The 17,576-nt window shown below is 46.0% G+C and overlaps 1 protein-coding gene across 1 annotated transcript in view; it reads left to right on the top strand.

The window, feature by feature from the left end:
• Nucleotides 1-1,846: 1,846 nt before the first annotated feature.
• The window catches only part of PARD6G (par-6 family cell polarity regulator gamma), a 70,411-nt gene continuing 54,681 nt past the window's right edge, over nt 1,847-17,576 (top strand). The window contains exon 1 of the mRNA XM_083449204.1: nt 1,847-2,328. Coding sequence (XP_083305330.1) covers nt 2,257-2,328 — 72 coding nt within the window. The 5' untranslated portion in view covers nt 1,847-2,256. The remainder of the gene's footprint in view (nt 2,329-17,576) is intronic.

Genomic DNA, 17,576 nt, shown 5'->3' with positions numbered 1-17,576 from the left:
ATATCACGTTGAGAGTCATACTGGGATGGTTGCTTCTGCAGTATGGCTTGTCATGTGGTTAGCTGGCTTGTGTAATTGATCTCTAGCGGGGCTGGTGTAATGAAATCTATGTACAGTTACAGAGAGTCGATGACCATTTTTTTCTTCAGCTCCTTATGACTCTGCTGTTCCAAACCTTTTCAGTGGAGTCCTATGCATGTTTTACTCAGTTTCCTCAGTCCCACTGAATTGAGAGGGGATAACTCTAAAGTGGGACGCGGGTGGCGCTGTGGGTAAAAGCCTCAGCGCCTAGGGCTTGCAGATCGAAAGGTCGGCGGTTCGAATCCCCGCGGCGGGGTGCGCTCCCGTTGTTCGGTCCCAGCGCCTGCCAACCTAGCACTTCGAAAGCACTCCCGGGTGCAAGTAGATAAATAGGGACCACTTACTAGCAGGAAGGTAAATGGCGTTTCCGTGTGCGGCTCCGGCTCGCCAGAGCAGCGATGTCACGCTGGCCACGTGACCCTGAAGTGTCTCCCGTCAGCGATGGCCCCCGGCCTCTTGAGTGAGATGGGCGCACAACCCTAGAGTCTGTCAAGACTGGCCCGTACGGGCAGGGGTATCTTTACCTTTACTTTAACTCTAAAGTAAGTGGGCATAGGACTGTGGCCTTAATACAGAATCAGAATGCCTAACACCAACTACAATGCTATAAATAAAAAAGAAAGAAAAGGTTTATTTAAATCACTGTGCATATTTGTCACTATTCCTCAACCTGCAACGCTCTGGGGATAAGCTGTAGTCACCATATACCCCACACTTCTGCTTGTCCTGTGCTTACAAAGCCTTGCCCTGATCCTTTCAAAGGGGAAAACTGCTCTTTAGCTCTAAATTGGAGCAAGCGTCAATCCAGAGAAAACCCGAATTGCCATATAAAGTTCCATGTCAGAGTGATTCCCCCCCCTCCTCCCTCCAGAAGTTTCCCAGGAAAAACACACTCTTTAAAGCTGAAGCAGAGCAAATAGCAATCTGTCAAAAACACCAATTGTGCTTCAGCTTTAAAGAACAGGTTTTTGCAGGGAAAGTTCTGGACCAAAAAGTAGAAGAAAAAAACACTCCAACACAAGAGTTTTAAAGTGCAGAACTGTGTCTGGAAAGAGTAATACAAAAGTTAAGTATGGATAAGCCCTGCGACTGAGTGCTAAAAAGTAGTTTTACTTGGGAGAAAGCAGCAGGAGAAGAGGAAGTGTGGATATGCCCAGTTTAGTAAAAATATGTTTGTGTAGTTTTTTTTTTAAAAACAAACTCATGCCCAATAGAGAATATCAGGACTTTCCTAACGTAGTGATTCATCTGAGGCAGGAACCAGAACATTGTGGTTGTTCTGGGTAAATCTCTCACAATGAAAATATACATTTGGGCCAGTGTGCCTGGTATAGAAGCACAACGCCTTCCATTGCAAAGCAAAAAACAAATAAAAAGGCAGTTTATCTTTATTGGTTTATTACACATGGTTGTGGTTTCTGTAAAGATCCTGGTCCTGCGCATACTTGCATAAATATCCTCCAGTGTTAATGGACTTGCACGCCCTCATATGCAAAAATGACCAAAAGAAAGTTTGGCGTATTCACTGGAAGAAGAAGAAAAAGGGCATATTGCATTCACCCATTATTACAAAGAAAAAAGTTTTATGTGACTTTTTTAAAAAAAGGAAGCGACTTTATACTCATTAACGCAGCAGAGTTTGTTGCTTTTTCAGAGCTTGGTGCGACACTGCCCACTGTTGAGCGCCCGGCCAGCCAGCTAGCTAGCTGAGCAAGTTAAGCAAATATTATCATTATTCTGTCATAATCCGCAAACGCGCGCCCTCCGGCGGCCAGGATGAGCGACGGCGATGACTGCAGCTCTGGGGTTTTTGAAACGGGCGAAGACTGAAAGTGGGAGGGTTTCTGATGGAGGCGGGGCCCAGTCCTTGCTGCTGCAGCCGCCTTCCTATTGAGTCAGAGGCGCGTTGCGAGCTGAAAGCGATTGTAACAAACAGAAGCCCGAAGAGCGAGCTAGGCGGGCGTTCTGATTAGCGCGCTGGGACAAAGTAAAAGAATCTCGGGAGGCTGAACGGTTCCAAAGAAAGTTACATTCCAGGGTCGGAGCAGCAGCAACAAGCGGCCGCCCGGGGGGCACTTTCTCACGGAGGCGGTGGGTCTTCCCAGCCCTTGTTGAGCGAGGGCGAAGAGGAGGAGGCGAAGGACAAGGGGGGGTTTCAAACTGGGGGCCGAGAAAATGAATCGGAGCTTTAATAAATCTCAGAGTCTGCGGTATTTTGGCTACAGCGCGGTGGAAGTGAAAAGTAAGGTAAGGACAGAAGGAATTGCTACTTGCAGCCCGGATTAACCTCCCTCCCCCCTCCCCCACGCCTTCCAGTACCTTTCCCCCACCTCCTCTAACTTCTTTTTAAAATGAATGGAGACCCCCATCTCCTTGCATCCTCCCGCCCCCTCCCCTTATGATGCTTTGTCTTGCGTCTGAAAAAAACGAGATAGCTCTAGTTTTCCACCGGAGGGAAGAAACTTACTCCGGCAGCAACTTCTTTTTTCCCTTTTAAACGTGTCTGCGTCAATTTATGAAAGAATATAAGGGAATATTCTGCCCGCCAGCCCCCCCCCCCTTGACTTGCTATGAAACACATGTTTTCCCTTCTCTCTCCACCATGGGGGACGTATCCCATAGCAACTTGTCCCGAGATCTCTAGGGCGCTTGTCGTGAGGGGTGGGCTTACGTCTCCGCCTGGACATTTTCCACAGATTTTGTTTTTGTTTCAATGTGGCTTTGGGGGGGCGCCTGGATATTTAATCTCTGGCTTCATCGGCTTGCTGGGATCAGGCGGCGATCGCGGCACGTTTCTTGCTGGTGGGCCGTTCACAACAAAAGGGCTTTCCAACTAGGGCGGCGGGAGGTGGGGTGGGGGGAGCTGGGGTGGAAAGAGAAGCAGGTTAGGCTCGCTCCGATCTGGATTAGTGAACCTCAAAAGAGGAGGGCCGATTGGAGGGGGGATGCTGTTGCCGCAAAGCCCCCACCCCATCCCCCTCCTCCCCCACGCGCTCGCGGTCGAGTTAAACTTGATCGCCACTCGCGTGGGAGTGAGCGAGTCCAGTCCCTGCAAAACGCTCGGCTGCCTCTGCTTAACGTTTCCCATTGTTCCTCCTTATGGAAGTACTTCGAAACCTTTGTGTTTTGGTTTGAAAATATTGCCGTGGACGCGGGAAGGGACGACTGGACTGCAGACACGGGGGGGGGGGGTGGAAAGAGAGCATTATTTCTCTCCCCTGAATGCAACCCTCTGGGCTTCTCAAGAAACGCCAGGCAGCCTGCTGCTAAATCCCATACTGGCCCTCTTGAATCTGCTCCTGGCCCTGTCGCTGCCTTGCAGGTCTTGAGCTCTGCGAACTCGCTCTCTTTAATTCGTGTTTAAACTTGTTTGGAGAGTAGTAGACTCCCTTTCTCCCTCTCCCTTTTCCCGGTGCCACCTGATCTCTCAGCTCTTCCTTCGTCGCGGGGGGGGTGAGGGGAGGAGGGAAGTGCTTGCGCGTTACCAAACGTAGTCTTCACGTTTTCGGTGTTTCCCGCTGAAAGGGCACAACTCTGACTTTTAAGTGCATTCGGATCTATTTGCACTGCTACACCCTCTCAATCTGTCCGCCCCGCCCCACCCTTGCTGTCTTTTGGAAGAGGCCTTTAAGTAAAGCCTGCCTTTCTTGCCCTAGGACGAAGGTGTAAGCTTGTAATGAGGGATAAATTACAGGCATCTGAAGTCTATGCTTGGAATTCTGCTTCATAGTTCCAAGAGCTTCCGGTTTTCAGATAAATCAGCCAAGGGATGGGAGGCGACCATAACATAAGAAGAGGCTTGTTGAATCTACCCAAAGGTCCATCAAGCCCTCAGATGATGTTTGCCTACCCTGCACCAACCGTTAGCCCCCATCAACATGGCCAATGATGGGAGATGTAGTCAAACAACATTTGGAGGACCACAGGTTGCCCGTCCCTGATCAGTTCCATAAACCAGCCAACCAGGTGTAAGGGGTGAAGGCAACAACTTTTGCCCCATTTTATGCTCTTAGCCTTTGGTATTCAGAGGCATATTGCCTCCCAAAATGGATGTTAAATTTAGCTGTCATTGCCAATACAGTGGTACCTCGGGTTAAGTACTTAATTCGTTCCGGAGGTCCATTCTTAACCTGAAACTGTTCTTAACCTGAAGCACCACTTTAGCTAATGGGGCCTCCTGCTGCTGCTGCGCTGCCAGAGCAAAATTTCTGTTCTCATCCTGAAGGAAAGTTCTTAACCCGAGGTACTATTTCTGGGTTAGCGGAGTCTGTAACCTGAAGCGTATGTAACCCAAGGTACCACTGTACCCATTGATAGAGATACCTGTCATGAATTGTCATTTTAGAAGCTATCTAATGTAGTGGCCATCGCCACATCCTGTGGCAGTGAATTCCGTAAGTTAACTAGGTATGTGAAATAGCATTTCCTGTTTTCATGTGTACAGATAGATGATTTTGGCGAGGGACTCAAAGTTCTGGTAGTATGGGGGGGGGGAGTAAGAATGCATTTTGTCTATCCTTGCTTACCATTCATAATTTTGTAAATTCCTGTTATGTCTGCCCCCCCCCCCCTTGGACTAATAAGAGCACTTTAGTCTTTCATCATAGTGAAGGTACTTGAACCCTTTGAGCATAGTGAAGACTTGCCCTTTTGTGTGCTTGCATGGCATGCCTGCTATGACAAGTTTGCTAGAGTTGCCATATTTTAAAAAGTGAAAATCTGGATACAATTTGTTTTTGCAAAGTTGCTGCAATTTGGGGGGGGGTGGCAAAGTTTGAGTTTTTGAGCTATTTTTTATGCAAATCGTCAAACTACTGACATGGGCTGCCATATGTCTGGATTTTCTGGGACATTGCAGTGATTTCTGCCCAGATGCTTTCAGGGGGCTGAATACCAGCTATATCTGGAAAATTCTGGACGTATGGCAACCCTAACTTAGCATCATTACATCCCAAAGCCCCTGTTCAGGCAGGGGAGGCAGCTATCCTTGAAACAACATGAGACCAGATTTGCCCTCTGCTTTTGTCAGGAGTTGTGCCATTCCAGGCAGCTTATCTATGACAAACGTATGCGTGGTTGTGAGACGTATGTTAATGAACTACACCGGAGAAGTGGAGTAGCCATGGCCCTCTCTAGGTGTTGCCGGACTCCAGCTCCCATCATCCCCAGGCATTGTGGCCAGTAATCGGGGAAGAATGATAGGAATTGTAGCCCACCAACATCTGGACGGCTTTATCCTTCCCACTCTAGCCTCACCTTATCTGTATTCCTACAGCTACCTTACTTTCCCGCCCACTTTTCTTTATTTATTTCTCATTCTTTTTTTCTTTCTTTCTTTTATTCTTGGCTTTGCCTTCCAAACTTTCCTTGCGCGTGTAAGATCCACAGCAATACCCCTGGGTGGGAGTTGCATCGCCTTTGTATTCTCAACAGCTTACAGTAGTACCTCGGGTTACATACGCTTCAGGCTACATATGCTTCAGGTTACATACGCTTCCGGTTACACACTCCGCTAACCCAGAAATAGTGCTTCAGGATAAGAACAGAAATCAGGCTCCAGTGGTGCAGCAGCAGCAGGAGGCTCCATTAGCTAAAGTGGTGCTTCAGGTTAAGAACAGTTTCAGGTTAAGAACGGACCTCCGGAACGAATTAAGTTCTTAACCCGAGGTACAACTGTAAATGTATGTCGTAAGGAAGCAAATACTGTATACTTTTGCCGTGATTGTAGACAGGTTATGTATATGGGTTAAATGAAATACAATAGATAATCAGATCTACTTAACCCAAGGTACCACTGTATAGCAAAATGTTTAAATCAATGTTAAATGGTGGCAGGAGTCCTTCTGTGGACAATGCAAGCTGAAATTAGAAAGAGCTGGATTTTAGTTCCTGTTCTGCCACTGACTGACAAATTCCCCACTGTTTCCCCCACTTTATTTGGTCATTTAAAGGGGGGTGCACTAAGATATGCCCATGTTTGTTGGACTCTTTAACACCCATCAGTGTTGGCCAACAAGGCCAGTGGACAGGGATGATGGGCGTTGTAACCCAACAACCTCTGGACAACCACAGGTTCCCCATCCCTGTTGTGAAACCAACAGAGGTCTCTGGGTATTGTAGCTTTCTATGTTTTATGTTGGGGATGAGTTGCTTTTCTTTGTTTCAAAATTATGGGTGCTTGACTTTACTTTGGGTGAAATATAGGGAACTGGGGAGGCTGCCTTGCACCCAGCCAGACCATTGGTCCATCTGACAGAGGTACTTCTGTTCCATTCTTGGAGATGCTGGGGATTTGAACCTTGGACCATCTGCATACAGAGCAGATGTTCTGCAACCGAGTTGCATGAAATAGCCAGCTGGCTGCCTTTCCCCTTCATTTTCCAATAAATCTTGTATTTCTCTTAACGGCCTTAGTATTGTACATTTAGAACACAGACTTCTGAGACTTCATTGCAGTGCAAGCACTGATAATAGGCAGTAGAAAGGCCATGCTGTCAGAAGTGTGAGCTGTACTCAACATCCTTTGAATGAACTGTTCTGAAGGAATGAATTGGCTGTGTTATATGTAAATACTAGTCCTTAATCCCTGTCAGCCAGACTAGTTTGCTGGGATTCATACAGACAATCTGATATACACATAAAGTATGTCTATAGGTAACAGACTCTTTTGGCTGCCTTGTGTTATTGCCTATTAAACCGGAAGTGCTTCATAATGATACAGTAACATTTTTAGTGATACAGTATAGACCCTCAAGGGACGCTGGTGGCACTGTGGTGTAAACCACAGAGCCTGGGGCTTGCCAATCGGAAGATCGGCAGTTCAGATCCCTGCGACGGTGTGAGCTCCCATTGTTCTGTCCCAGCTCCTGCCAACCTAGCAGTTCGAAAGCACGTCAAAGTGCAAGTAGATAAATAGGTACCCCTCTGGTGGGAAGGTAAACAGCATTTCTATGTGCTGCTCTGGTTTTGCCAGAAGTGGCTTAGTCATGCTGACCACATGGAAAAACTGCGGACAAACATTGGCTCCCTCAGTCTGTAAAGCAAGATGAGCGTCGCAACCCCAGAGTCATTTGTGACTGGACTTAACTGTCAGGGGTCCTTTACCTTTACCTTATAGACCCTCAAAGGCAAGGTTTGACAGTTGCAACACTGATGGTGTACCATTCATGTTAACTCCTTTTCAATAGTATTTGTTTGACCAAGTACCTGAAGTAGTTATTAACCAGCAGCATACCTCCTGTGATATGTAATAATATTTGTTTTCCAGTCATACTCAGAAGTACATACAGGTTACTAGATGTAGAGCAGCACACTCTACACAATCAGTTACTACTGATGGTATTCTGTCACTTAACATTGATTCCTAGGACCGTTATTGCTACCTCAATTACACTCAAGTTGTATATTAGAGTAGCAATCATAATATATTGAGCGTTTTGGTGGTGGAATACTTTCTCATTAGACATGACTACAGGACTAATGAAGAGAGAATGCTACGGATGTTTTTTTTTAAAACCATCTATGGCATGAGGTTGTGACATAGGCTCTGTGAGATTTACCTGGAAGGCAGGGCAGAGGTTGTTAGACAGCTAAGGAAAAATGTTGTTTTGACCAAGAGTAACATACTTTTGGATGATTAACTCCACACAACTACATTTCTAGAAAATGGATTGATTGTGACGATTAGCATCCATGTTCTCAGGTCTTGCTCCAGGCAGAGGTAATGTTCCTTACTAGAGTCTTGAGAAATATTTAAGTAAAGAGGCTGCCGGACATAATAAACAAAGTATCTCCAAAGTGTGTGCCTCCTCTGCTTTGATATGAGAAAGTACTTCAACATGCAGACACTTTCATTGACTACGACCCTTCTGGCAGTGATGCTTAGCCTTTACTCCAGGCAATGTTAGAAACTCAGATATATAAGCTAGGCACCAAATGGCTCCTTAAACCAAGGTTACAGTCACCTAAATAGAACGTCTAGTTGCCATTTTTTGGGGCAAGGTGGCTCAGAGGTTGCTATTTTTCAAATGATGGATTGACTGTGATGAATTCTCAGTTAAACATCTAGCTAGTTCAGATGACAACCTTGAGCTAGGTGAAGAATGTTGGGAAGAAAAGCCACTTGATCCAGGGACAGTCCACATATATATTGGCCTAGTCCTACCTCTTTTTCCTAATGGTGATTCCTGCTCCTGCTCACACTGCACAGAAAAAGCAATTTGGTTCCAGAAATTCATTCTGATTGTGCATGTAAAATATAACTGATAGAATTCTACAGAATGGGCTATTAGTGTGTGGAAACAATCCAGATCCAATGATCCCCAGATGGTGGAGGTGTCAGGTGGCATCCTGGCTCCCAGGCATCTTCACTTGGTTGCAAGTGGTCAAAAGCCAGATGCAAAATGCACCTGGTGCCTGGCTAATTTCGAACACAGACTCCAGGACCGTTAATGTCAACCAGAGATGGGGAACCTATGGCCCTCCAGATGTTGTTGGATTCCAAACTCCCATCGCCCCCAGCCAGCATGGTCATGGATGATGGTAGTTGCAAGCCTCCAGATGGTGTTGATCCACACACCCTGCTACAGAAAAGTTGTGTTTAGGCTTCTTTGTACTGAATTGCTGTATGTCTTGATGACTTGCAGTGGAATGTCTGAAATGATTCTCTTGAATTGAAAGTAACCGCATTTGTGGTGATGTGATGTATCAGCACAGGGCCCATACACACATGCAAGTCATCAAGTGACAAACATACACTGAGTGCTTAAACTTGTGCCTCTGAAATCCTTAATTGCAAAACCTGCTGTCCAGTAAAGAAGAAAATGGCTTCTTCAGTTCGGGAGGCCTGTTATCATTAAAGTACAGATGGTTTTAATCCACATAGTTGTGTGTTGGTGGTGTTTCATTCACTGGTTTGGAGTGGCATGTGAAACTTAAATATAGTGCTTATATTTAAAATATGTCAAGGTGGATATTCAGCAGTGATGAAAAGGCTTTTCACTGCTTGGTGCAGATGCCTTGAGAGTTGTGGAAATTTGGAATTTGTCTTTTTAAGTTCATGTTACTAATTTTGTCAGGTATATAACAGATGGTCTTCCATATGCCAAATGGCGGATTAGCACTGAAATTTACCTTACTTGTGGGAAAACTGTAACAGTTATTTCTTATTTAATCGAGAGACAAAGTCAGCATTTTTGTAGTAGGTGATGAGAAAGTCTCACGGTCTCACTTGGACTGGTTGGGTTGCAGCTTTATTCTGCGCATACTCGCCTGGGAGTAGGTAGCACTTCCTGCTGAGTAATCTGACTGTGTCCAGACATGCATATGACTGGGCTGTTCCATCTCCAAAACAAAATGTTAAGTAGAGCATGGTAGTTCTGTAAAATACCAAATATGATAACTCTCTTGTGAGAAGAGGGCACCCCATCAAGTTTTCTTTCTTCTTGAGGGAGGTGTTCATGTTCTGGAACAATAAACCTATAGTAATTCAAAGGGCTTGTGTTGGAATCATTACTCCAGAATCCTGTTTGGAAGCAGCATTAAGTAGATATGGTTGGCAGAAATGTGTTTCTTCTAAAGTGCATGGCCCCACATGCATTAAGTGTGTCTGTCTATCTTTAGGTCTTTATTCAGCAGTAAGCTGAGTATACAAGAGTGTTGAACCCTTCACACCCCCTGATTTTCCTGGAGACTGCAGTTGGGGAGGCAAGAGTTAATCTTCCCCAATCCTAAATTCATTGGGGGCACCCCAAGGAAAACCCCTGTGTATGTGTTGGTGACCTATGAAGTCAGGTTCCTGTTCTTGTTTTACAGTGGTACCTCTGGTTACGTACTTAATTCGTTCCAGAAGTCTGTTCTTAACCTGAAACTGTTCTTAACCTGAAGACCACTTTAGCTAATGGGGCCTCGCGCTGCTGCTGCACAATTTCTGTTCTCATCCTGAAGCAAAGTTCTTAACCCAAGGTACTATTTCTGGGTTAGTGGAGTCTGTAACCTGAAGCGTATGTAACCTGAAGCGTATGTAACCTGAGGTACCACTGTATATGTAAATGGGATGAACACATGAATGGTGTCTCCATTGCGCCTAGTTTGGCCTTCTATTTTTAGGGGGAGAGGGTAAGAATGGATGTTTCCTTAAATTTAGAAAGGTTTGTTTAGGGCACTTTGTGACTTAGGGTAGGCACTGAGGGGAAACACTTTGGCTTCAGCTGTATTGTTTGAATATTTGCTTCTTGCTATTGAATTTCGACTTGTACGCAGCACTTTTTAGCGCTTGGAAAAGCAGCTCATAATTTATAAACAAATAACATCCCATTAGGACTTGGCGATCCATCTGTAAGAATGCGTCAAGCTACTAAGGTATCTGTTGCTCTCCATCGCTTCCTGTCTGACTTAGGTGGACATGGGTGTCTTGCTAATGAAGTGGGCAGCTGTTTAACCACACAGAACAAGTGTGTCTCAGCTCCGTTTTGCAAATAACTTATTATTCTTAGCCCAGATGGCCTGAAAGAGAAAATAGCCATCTTACAGGTGGCATGTACTTCCCTGCCTAGTGGCTATTCTTATCTGCCATAGGTGGGTAGCTGTTTGCAAGCATGATCTTGACCAACTTGGCTAGACTGCTGTAGATCAAATGCAGCTCAAAATGCCACTTGGGGTGTGCTGTTCTTTCCGGCCGATGCCTGTGCCGTCATCCTAAAAAAAAAAAAAATGGATCAGCTCATCTTTTATGTTGTAAGCGCCAAGACTTGTGAAAACCTGTCTGGGAACAAGAAAGTTGAGAATGCGAACTCGTGTTTTTTTGTTTATCCTCCAGTGCTTTAGCCTAGAAGAAATGGGTATGAGTGGGCGTAGTCCTGCATCCTGGGCCTCCAGATGTCATCAGGAACTTTGTTTATTTGAAAGGAGAAGAAATGACAAACCTGGTAGGGGTAGAATGTTTGTAGCACAAAAAATGTCGTTTCTGCAGCGCACTCCTTGGAGACTAGATTTGTTGCCACCTCTATTGTGGCCTCTTGGCAAACAGGAGGCACTTTGGGTCTCCTCCCAACCTTGTTCCAGGTGTAGATATTTATTTCCCTCACACACACACACCCCTTGTTCCTGATGTGGATATTCACTCGCCCCTTCTTCCCTGGCAGGGCATGGCAGCACCATTTTGTGGTTCGCCTCAACTACCAAAAGGTCTCGGTTCATCCCTAGTCTGCCTCCATCTGTTTTCAGATGGACACACTGCAGGGTAATGCAAAATCAATGAGCTTTTATTTCCAGAATGGAGCCAGTTTCTCAGGAAGCACTTCTTGGGGTGCGAAATATAGGCGATAGATCTAGATGGTACATGGGCTGTGTAGAAATAGACAAGTACCGTATTTTTTGCTCTATAAGACTCACTTTTTCCCTCCTAAAAAGTAAGGGGAAATGTGTGTGCGTCTTATGGAGCAAATGCAGGCTGTGGCAGCTATCCCAGAAGCCAGAACAGCAAGAGAGATTGCTGCTTTCACTGCGCAGCGATCCCTCTTGCTGTTCTGCCTTCTGAGATTCAGAATATTTTTTTTCTTGTTTTCTTCCTCCAAAAACTAGGTGCGTCTTGTGGTCTGGTGCGTCTTATAGAGCGAAAAATACGGTACTTGGTCTCCATTGGTTCTCGAATAAGATGTTGTGTGTATGCAGCCTGAACCTTTTTATCTGGGAACTGGGAAAGGAAAGGTGGCAAAATCAATGTTGGTTTGAAGTGCTTCTTGATAGAGGCAATTAATACTTCACAACTGCAATGCTTGGAGAGAGATTTCAGTCACTAACTTCTAGATTCCTAAGTCATGGAATGAACTTTGTGTTCTGGGGTAAGCGACTACAGATTCGTGCATTGTCCTCTGCAGATCCCTTGAGATTGTAAAAGTAAAGGTAAAGGGATCCCTGACCATTAGGTCCATTCATTGCTGACTCTGGGGCTGCGGCGCTCATCTCACTTTATTGGCCGAGGGAGCCGGCATACAGCTGGTCATGTGGCCAGCATGACTAAGCCGCTTCTGGCGAACCACAGCAGCACACAGAAACACCATTTACCTTCCCGCTGGAGAGGTACCTATTTATCTACTTGCTAGGTTGGCAGGAGCAGGGACTAAGCAATGGGAGCTAACCCCATCATGGGGATTCGAACCGCTGACCTTCTTATCGGCAAGCCCTAGGCTCTGTGGTTTAGACCACAGCACAAGATTTCAATCAGTTGGGCTGCAATTTTGGAACTGTGAGTATGATGGGGAAACCTGCGGCTCTCCAGCTTTTGTTTTCCAATGTATTTCTTATCAAGTGTGGCATGAGCACATTTTTATTATGAAACCACTGATTTAGATCAACATTGGAGGCCCAAGAGTCTGGATGTTTCAGTTGCCACATCAGTAGAATGTCCTCCTTACTTTACTTCCCGTTTTTATCATTGTTAACTTTTTGTTGCCTGGTGAAAGTATAGCTTTTTTTAAAAGGGTCCAGTTTGAGTATTCTTGACCTCTTTGACTTCTGTGGAAGAAAGGCAGGGCACAAATCTTTTAACTATATCTTTTTTCCTAAATAGAAAATCTAATTCAGCTAGGACAACGGAAAGCATGCACTATAAGACTGCATCTTTCCTAGTCCATATGGCAGCTCCTATTTTTTCCCAGCAAGTCATGTATCCTGTATTTGTATGCCTTCCTGTGATGATAAAAGGTTGAGTAGCTTAGTTATACCTGACTTTGGTTATCTGTTTCTACTGTGGTTAGAAGACTAGCTTAAATTCAGCCAATCAAGAACAGCTTGGGCTTTTACACTAACAAGTTCAATGAAAGATTATTATCTCGACTTGTTCTTCCACTCTTTTATTCTGTGGGGCCAGAACAGCTAAAGCACCCTGAAAATCAGGAAGGTCTAGTTCTCTAGCAGTTTTGACTAGTCATGTCTTCCACTTTTTTTTAGCGTGTGCTACAACTCACATAAAGCTAAATGTGTGTAGGGTTTTGTTGGGGTGGATGCGTGTTCAACTCCCATACTAGCTACTGTTGGAACCAGCGTTTATTTATCATCACTCTGCTATACTTGTAGCAAAAGTCCTTTTTGAGTGAGAAATTACAAGTTACATGTAACTTGTCGAAAAGGGGTCTTCCATTCCTACATGTAAGCCATACAATGCACTCTTTAAATTGCTATTAGATTTTAAAACTATGCAGCTGGAGGTAGTTTTGTTTCACATTAATTACTCAGACAAAGGGCTCATCCACACTTTTGCTTTGACCCATATTTTGAATTGTATTCTGTATCAATTAATTCCCCTGGGGTCTGAGAGCTTTTCTTGTTGTTCCACTGCTGTGCCTTGCCAAACTTACCCGCTGAATCAGATTTCATCAGATGCATGGGAAATCTGGAGAGATTTTGCATAACCGAGTTTGAATTCAGCAGGTAAGCAGTAATAGCATTGCATTTTTAACTCTTTCTATCCCCACCCTCACCCACCCCTGTTCCATATCTTTTACCAGAATATATTTTATTGAGAAAGAGAGATAGAATAGTAAAAAGAAAAAAGTGCCTATACTATTTACATCTTTCTTAAAAGTGATCTCCCAGAAAAAATATCTTAGTAGATTCTTGTTCTAGTTCTTTTTGGATTTACAAGCATCATTCTCTTTTAAGATAAAATCATGTATTCTGAAATTTTCAAGGTTCACAAAGTAATAGATATTCCTAAAGGCTCAATAAGTACATACAAATTCATGCAACTGTAGTCTGATGGCCTCCTTTAAAAGGTGGGGGGGGGGGTATTTCTGCAAGAGTTGATCTGGAGTGGGAAGGGCCTATTTAACTCTTTATGTGCCCTTTCCTTTCTCCATTTTGCTCCCTTCAGGTGTTTCATACGGTCACATCCTTGCATTTGACTGTCTGCAGTGGGAAAAGCTGCTTTGCGGGAGGGACTTTGCTGCAGTAGGGAAAGCATTAAGCATTCTGCTGCTACTTCACACCATTCTCTCCAAAAGCTGTGTTTCCTCTTTAAAAAGAGCCACCAGTCTCCAGCTGGTGCATTATATTGCATGTAATGTACCACCTGGCCCTAAGGAAAACACTTAGCTGTGTCAACCTTGTGAGCTGGGCTTCAGTTAAACTCTTGTTTGGAACATGCAATTTGGTTGCAAGGATGTTGAAACAATGTGTCTGGTAGGCATAACCTGTTCAAATGTGAGTTGTTTTTCAAATGTTGATCCACACTTCAAGCTACTATCACTTGTAGTTTTGGGACAGACGCATCAATGAGGTTCCTGTGAGAAGCACATGGGATACACATCTGAATTAATATGCTGAACTGTCACGCTTCTTGAGGCATTGGATTTTTGCTAGTATTTTAGATAACGTGTTGCATTAATTGGACATTAGCTGATGCAGGAAGGGAATTGTGAAAATGGGCAAGATTTAAGTATCGCCTGTAGAATTTTAAACTGAGAGTACATAAATACATCCCCCCACACACACACACCTCACACCTCTCTTTGTCATTGTATCTTTCTGCTGGAATTATTGTTTGAAATGGGCAGAACCAGAGGGCCTCATAAGAATTACCTTGTGTTTTTTTACCCAGGTAGGTTTCTATTTGGAGGAATCTCCTGCGGCAAAAAAAAACACAAAAAAAACCCCCAAAGTCCTTTAAGAATGCCTTTAGAATAATTAATTTCTAGGTGTACCTGATAGAAGCTAGTCTTCTGAGGATAACTACCGTGTGACAGAATAGCCTCTAATCACGTTTAGGTGTAACGGGCTGTTGCCACATGCCTGCCTGTTTTGCTAGCGCGATGTGTTTTCCATTTGACAAGTTGTTTGCTGATTTGGGGATATGACTGATGATCTGAAATGGGAAGGAGATAATGTCTGAAATTAGGCCAACTCCCAGCGTGCAAGACCTGTCAACCCACAAGCTTTCATTTTGTTTTTGTAAGGTATAGAAGGGAAGTAGAATTCTGAAGGTGCCTGTCCAGCCCCTCTTTTGTTCCACACCATTCTACTCTTCTATTTTATTTTATTCTATTCTTTGTTTCTTTTTAAACGGACTACGCTTTATAACTAGGGCCTCTTACCGTGTTGGTAGCAGGGATGAGCAAATCAGACTATTTCTGGTCTACGTCACTTCAGCATTTGTTATCCCATAAGTCAGGCGTGTCCAAAGTCCGTTTCAGGGACCGGTTGATTTAATCCGGTTGGCCCTCACACATGTTCACTTCGTCAAATCTGACCCTCTTTGAAAAAAGTTTGGGTACCCCTGCCATAAGTCTTTTCTGTCCCGTTCCTGCATTCATTTAATCTGCATATAATCTTAGTTTTAAGGGTGGCGCTGTGGGTTAGACCACAAAGCCTAGGGCTTGCTGATCAGAAGGTTGACGGTTCGAATCCCCGCAACGGAGTGTGCTCCTGTTGCTCGGTCCCAGCTCCTGCCCACCTAGCAGTTCGAAAGTATGTCAAAGTGCAAGTAGATAAATAGGTACCACTCCAGTGGGAAGGTAAACAGTGTTTCCGTGCGCTGCTCTGGTTCACCAGAAGCGGCTTAGTCATGCTGGCCACATGACCCGGAAGCTGTACGCTGGCTCCCTCGGCCAATAAAGCGAGATGAGAACCGCAACCCCAGAGTCGGACATGACTGGACCTAATGGTCAGGGGTCCCTTTACCATTACCTTTAGTTTTATCTTTATGTATCTATCTCTTTGAGAGAATGGTATTGGAATATTTTTGCGAAGTGTGAAATTCTGTGGGTAGCTAAGTTCTAATTTATACATTAGCCCATGAGGAGCAGATTAGGTCAGTTCAAACTGGAATTTGCAGAAACCCAGTTCCTCAAGCATCCCTATCAGTTTTGCCCCTGGATTACGCTATGGTGCCAATTCATGCAACATATTAAGCTCTTCCCTGTGGTTGGAAAGTCTTCCATGCAACAATGTCTAGATTGTTCTGGTTTAAACTGTGGATATTGTTGGCTCTCTGCAGTAGTTTGGATTTCTGACACATGCTGAAATCAGTTAGCCATTTGGCAGTTCTGTCCTATGAACAACAATCACTAGAGTGGAGGAACACTGAGAAAGCTTGTGTCTTGTCTTGCTTGATAGTGTATTATCGTGAATAAGCTAGTAGAGCCTGCTAATTTATACCCTAATTTTTGAACTATTACCATGCTGATGATACATTTGTAAGTGTCTCCCATTACCCAGCCTATATTCCTTCTCTGTAGGCAACTTTGGAAAGTATGTATACCGTATTTTTCGTCCTATAGGGCGCACCGGCCCATAGGACGCACCTCGGTTTTTGGGGGGGGAAATGAATAAAAAAAATTTATTTCCCCCCCTCAGCTGCGGCTGCCGCCCCAAGCCTTGCGGACACCCGCCAGAAGCAAGGGGAGCCCTCCGGAGGGCTCCCCGTGCTTCGGGCGGGAGGCTGCTGCCCCAAGCCTCGCGCGCTCGGCGGAACCTCCCGTCGGGCGCGCAAGGCTTGCGGACACGCCCCCGAAGCACGGGGAGTCCTCCGGAGGGCTCCCCGTGCTTCGGGCGGGAGGCTGCCGCCCCAAGCCTCGCGCGCTCGGCGGGACCTCCCGTCGGGCGCGCAAGGCTTGCGGACACGCCCCCGAAGCACGGGGAGTCCTCCGGAGGGCTCCCCGTGCTTCGGGCGGGAGGCTGCCGCCCCAAGCCTCGCGTGCTCGGCGGGACCTCCCGTCGGGCGCGCAAGGCTTGCGGACACGCCCCCGAAGCACGGGGAGTCCTCCGGAGGGCTCCCCGTGCTTCGGGCGGGAGGTTGCCGCCCCAAGCCTCGCGCGCTCGGCGGGACCTCCCGTCGGGCGCGCAAGGCTTGCGGACACGCCCCCGAAGCACGGGGAGTCCTCCGGAGGGCTCCCCGTGCTTCGGGCGGGAGGCTGCCGCCCCAAGCCTCGCGCGCTCGGCGGGACCTCCCGTCGGGCGCGCAAGGCTTGCGGACACGCCCCCGAAGCACGGGGAGTCCTCCGGAGGGCTCCCCGTGCTTCGGGCAGGAGGCTGCCGCCCCAAGCCTCGCGCGCTCGGCGGGACCTCCCGTCGGGCGCGCCAGGCTTGGGGACACTCGCCCGAAGCACGGGGAGTCCTCCGGAGGGTTCCCCGTGCTTCGGGCGGCAGGCTGCTGCCCGCAAGCCTTGTGAGCCTGTGGGAACTCCCACAGGGCTTGCAAGGCTTGCGGAGACCTTCCTGAAGCCTGGAGAGCGAGAGGGGTCGGTGTGCACCGATGCCTCTCGCTCTCCCGGCTTCAGCGAAAGCCTGCATTCGCCCCATAGGACGCACACACATTTCCCCTTCATTTTTGGAGGGGAAAAAGTGCGTCCTATGGGGCGAAAAATACGGTACTTTCTTGAACTTCTAGTAATTTAAACTTCTTTTTTAAACAAAGTGAAATAAAATGCATTCTCAACTACAATAGCTTTCGAATTCAAATCCCCAAAAAGGTATTTAGCCTGAACTACTTAAAACATTTG

The sequence above is a fragment of the Podarcis tiliguerta genome (genome assembly GCF_965153285.1).
Source record: "Podarcis tiliguerta genome assembly, chromosome: 7".
Taxonomy (NCBI): domain Eukaryota; kingdom Metazoa; phylum Chordata; class Lepidosauria; order Squamata; family Lacertidae; genus Podarcis; species Podarcis tiliguerta.
The sequence above is the reverse complement of the archived record's forward strand: the minus strand, read 5'-3'. Positions and strand labels throughout refer to the sequence as shown.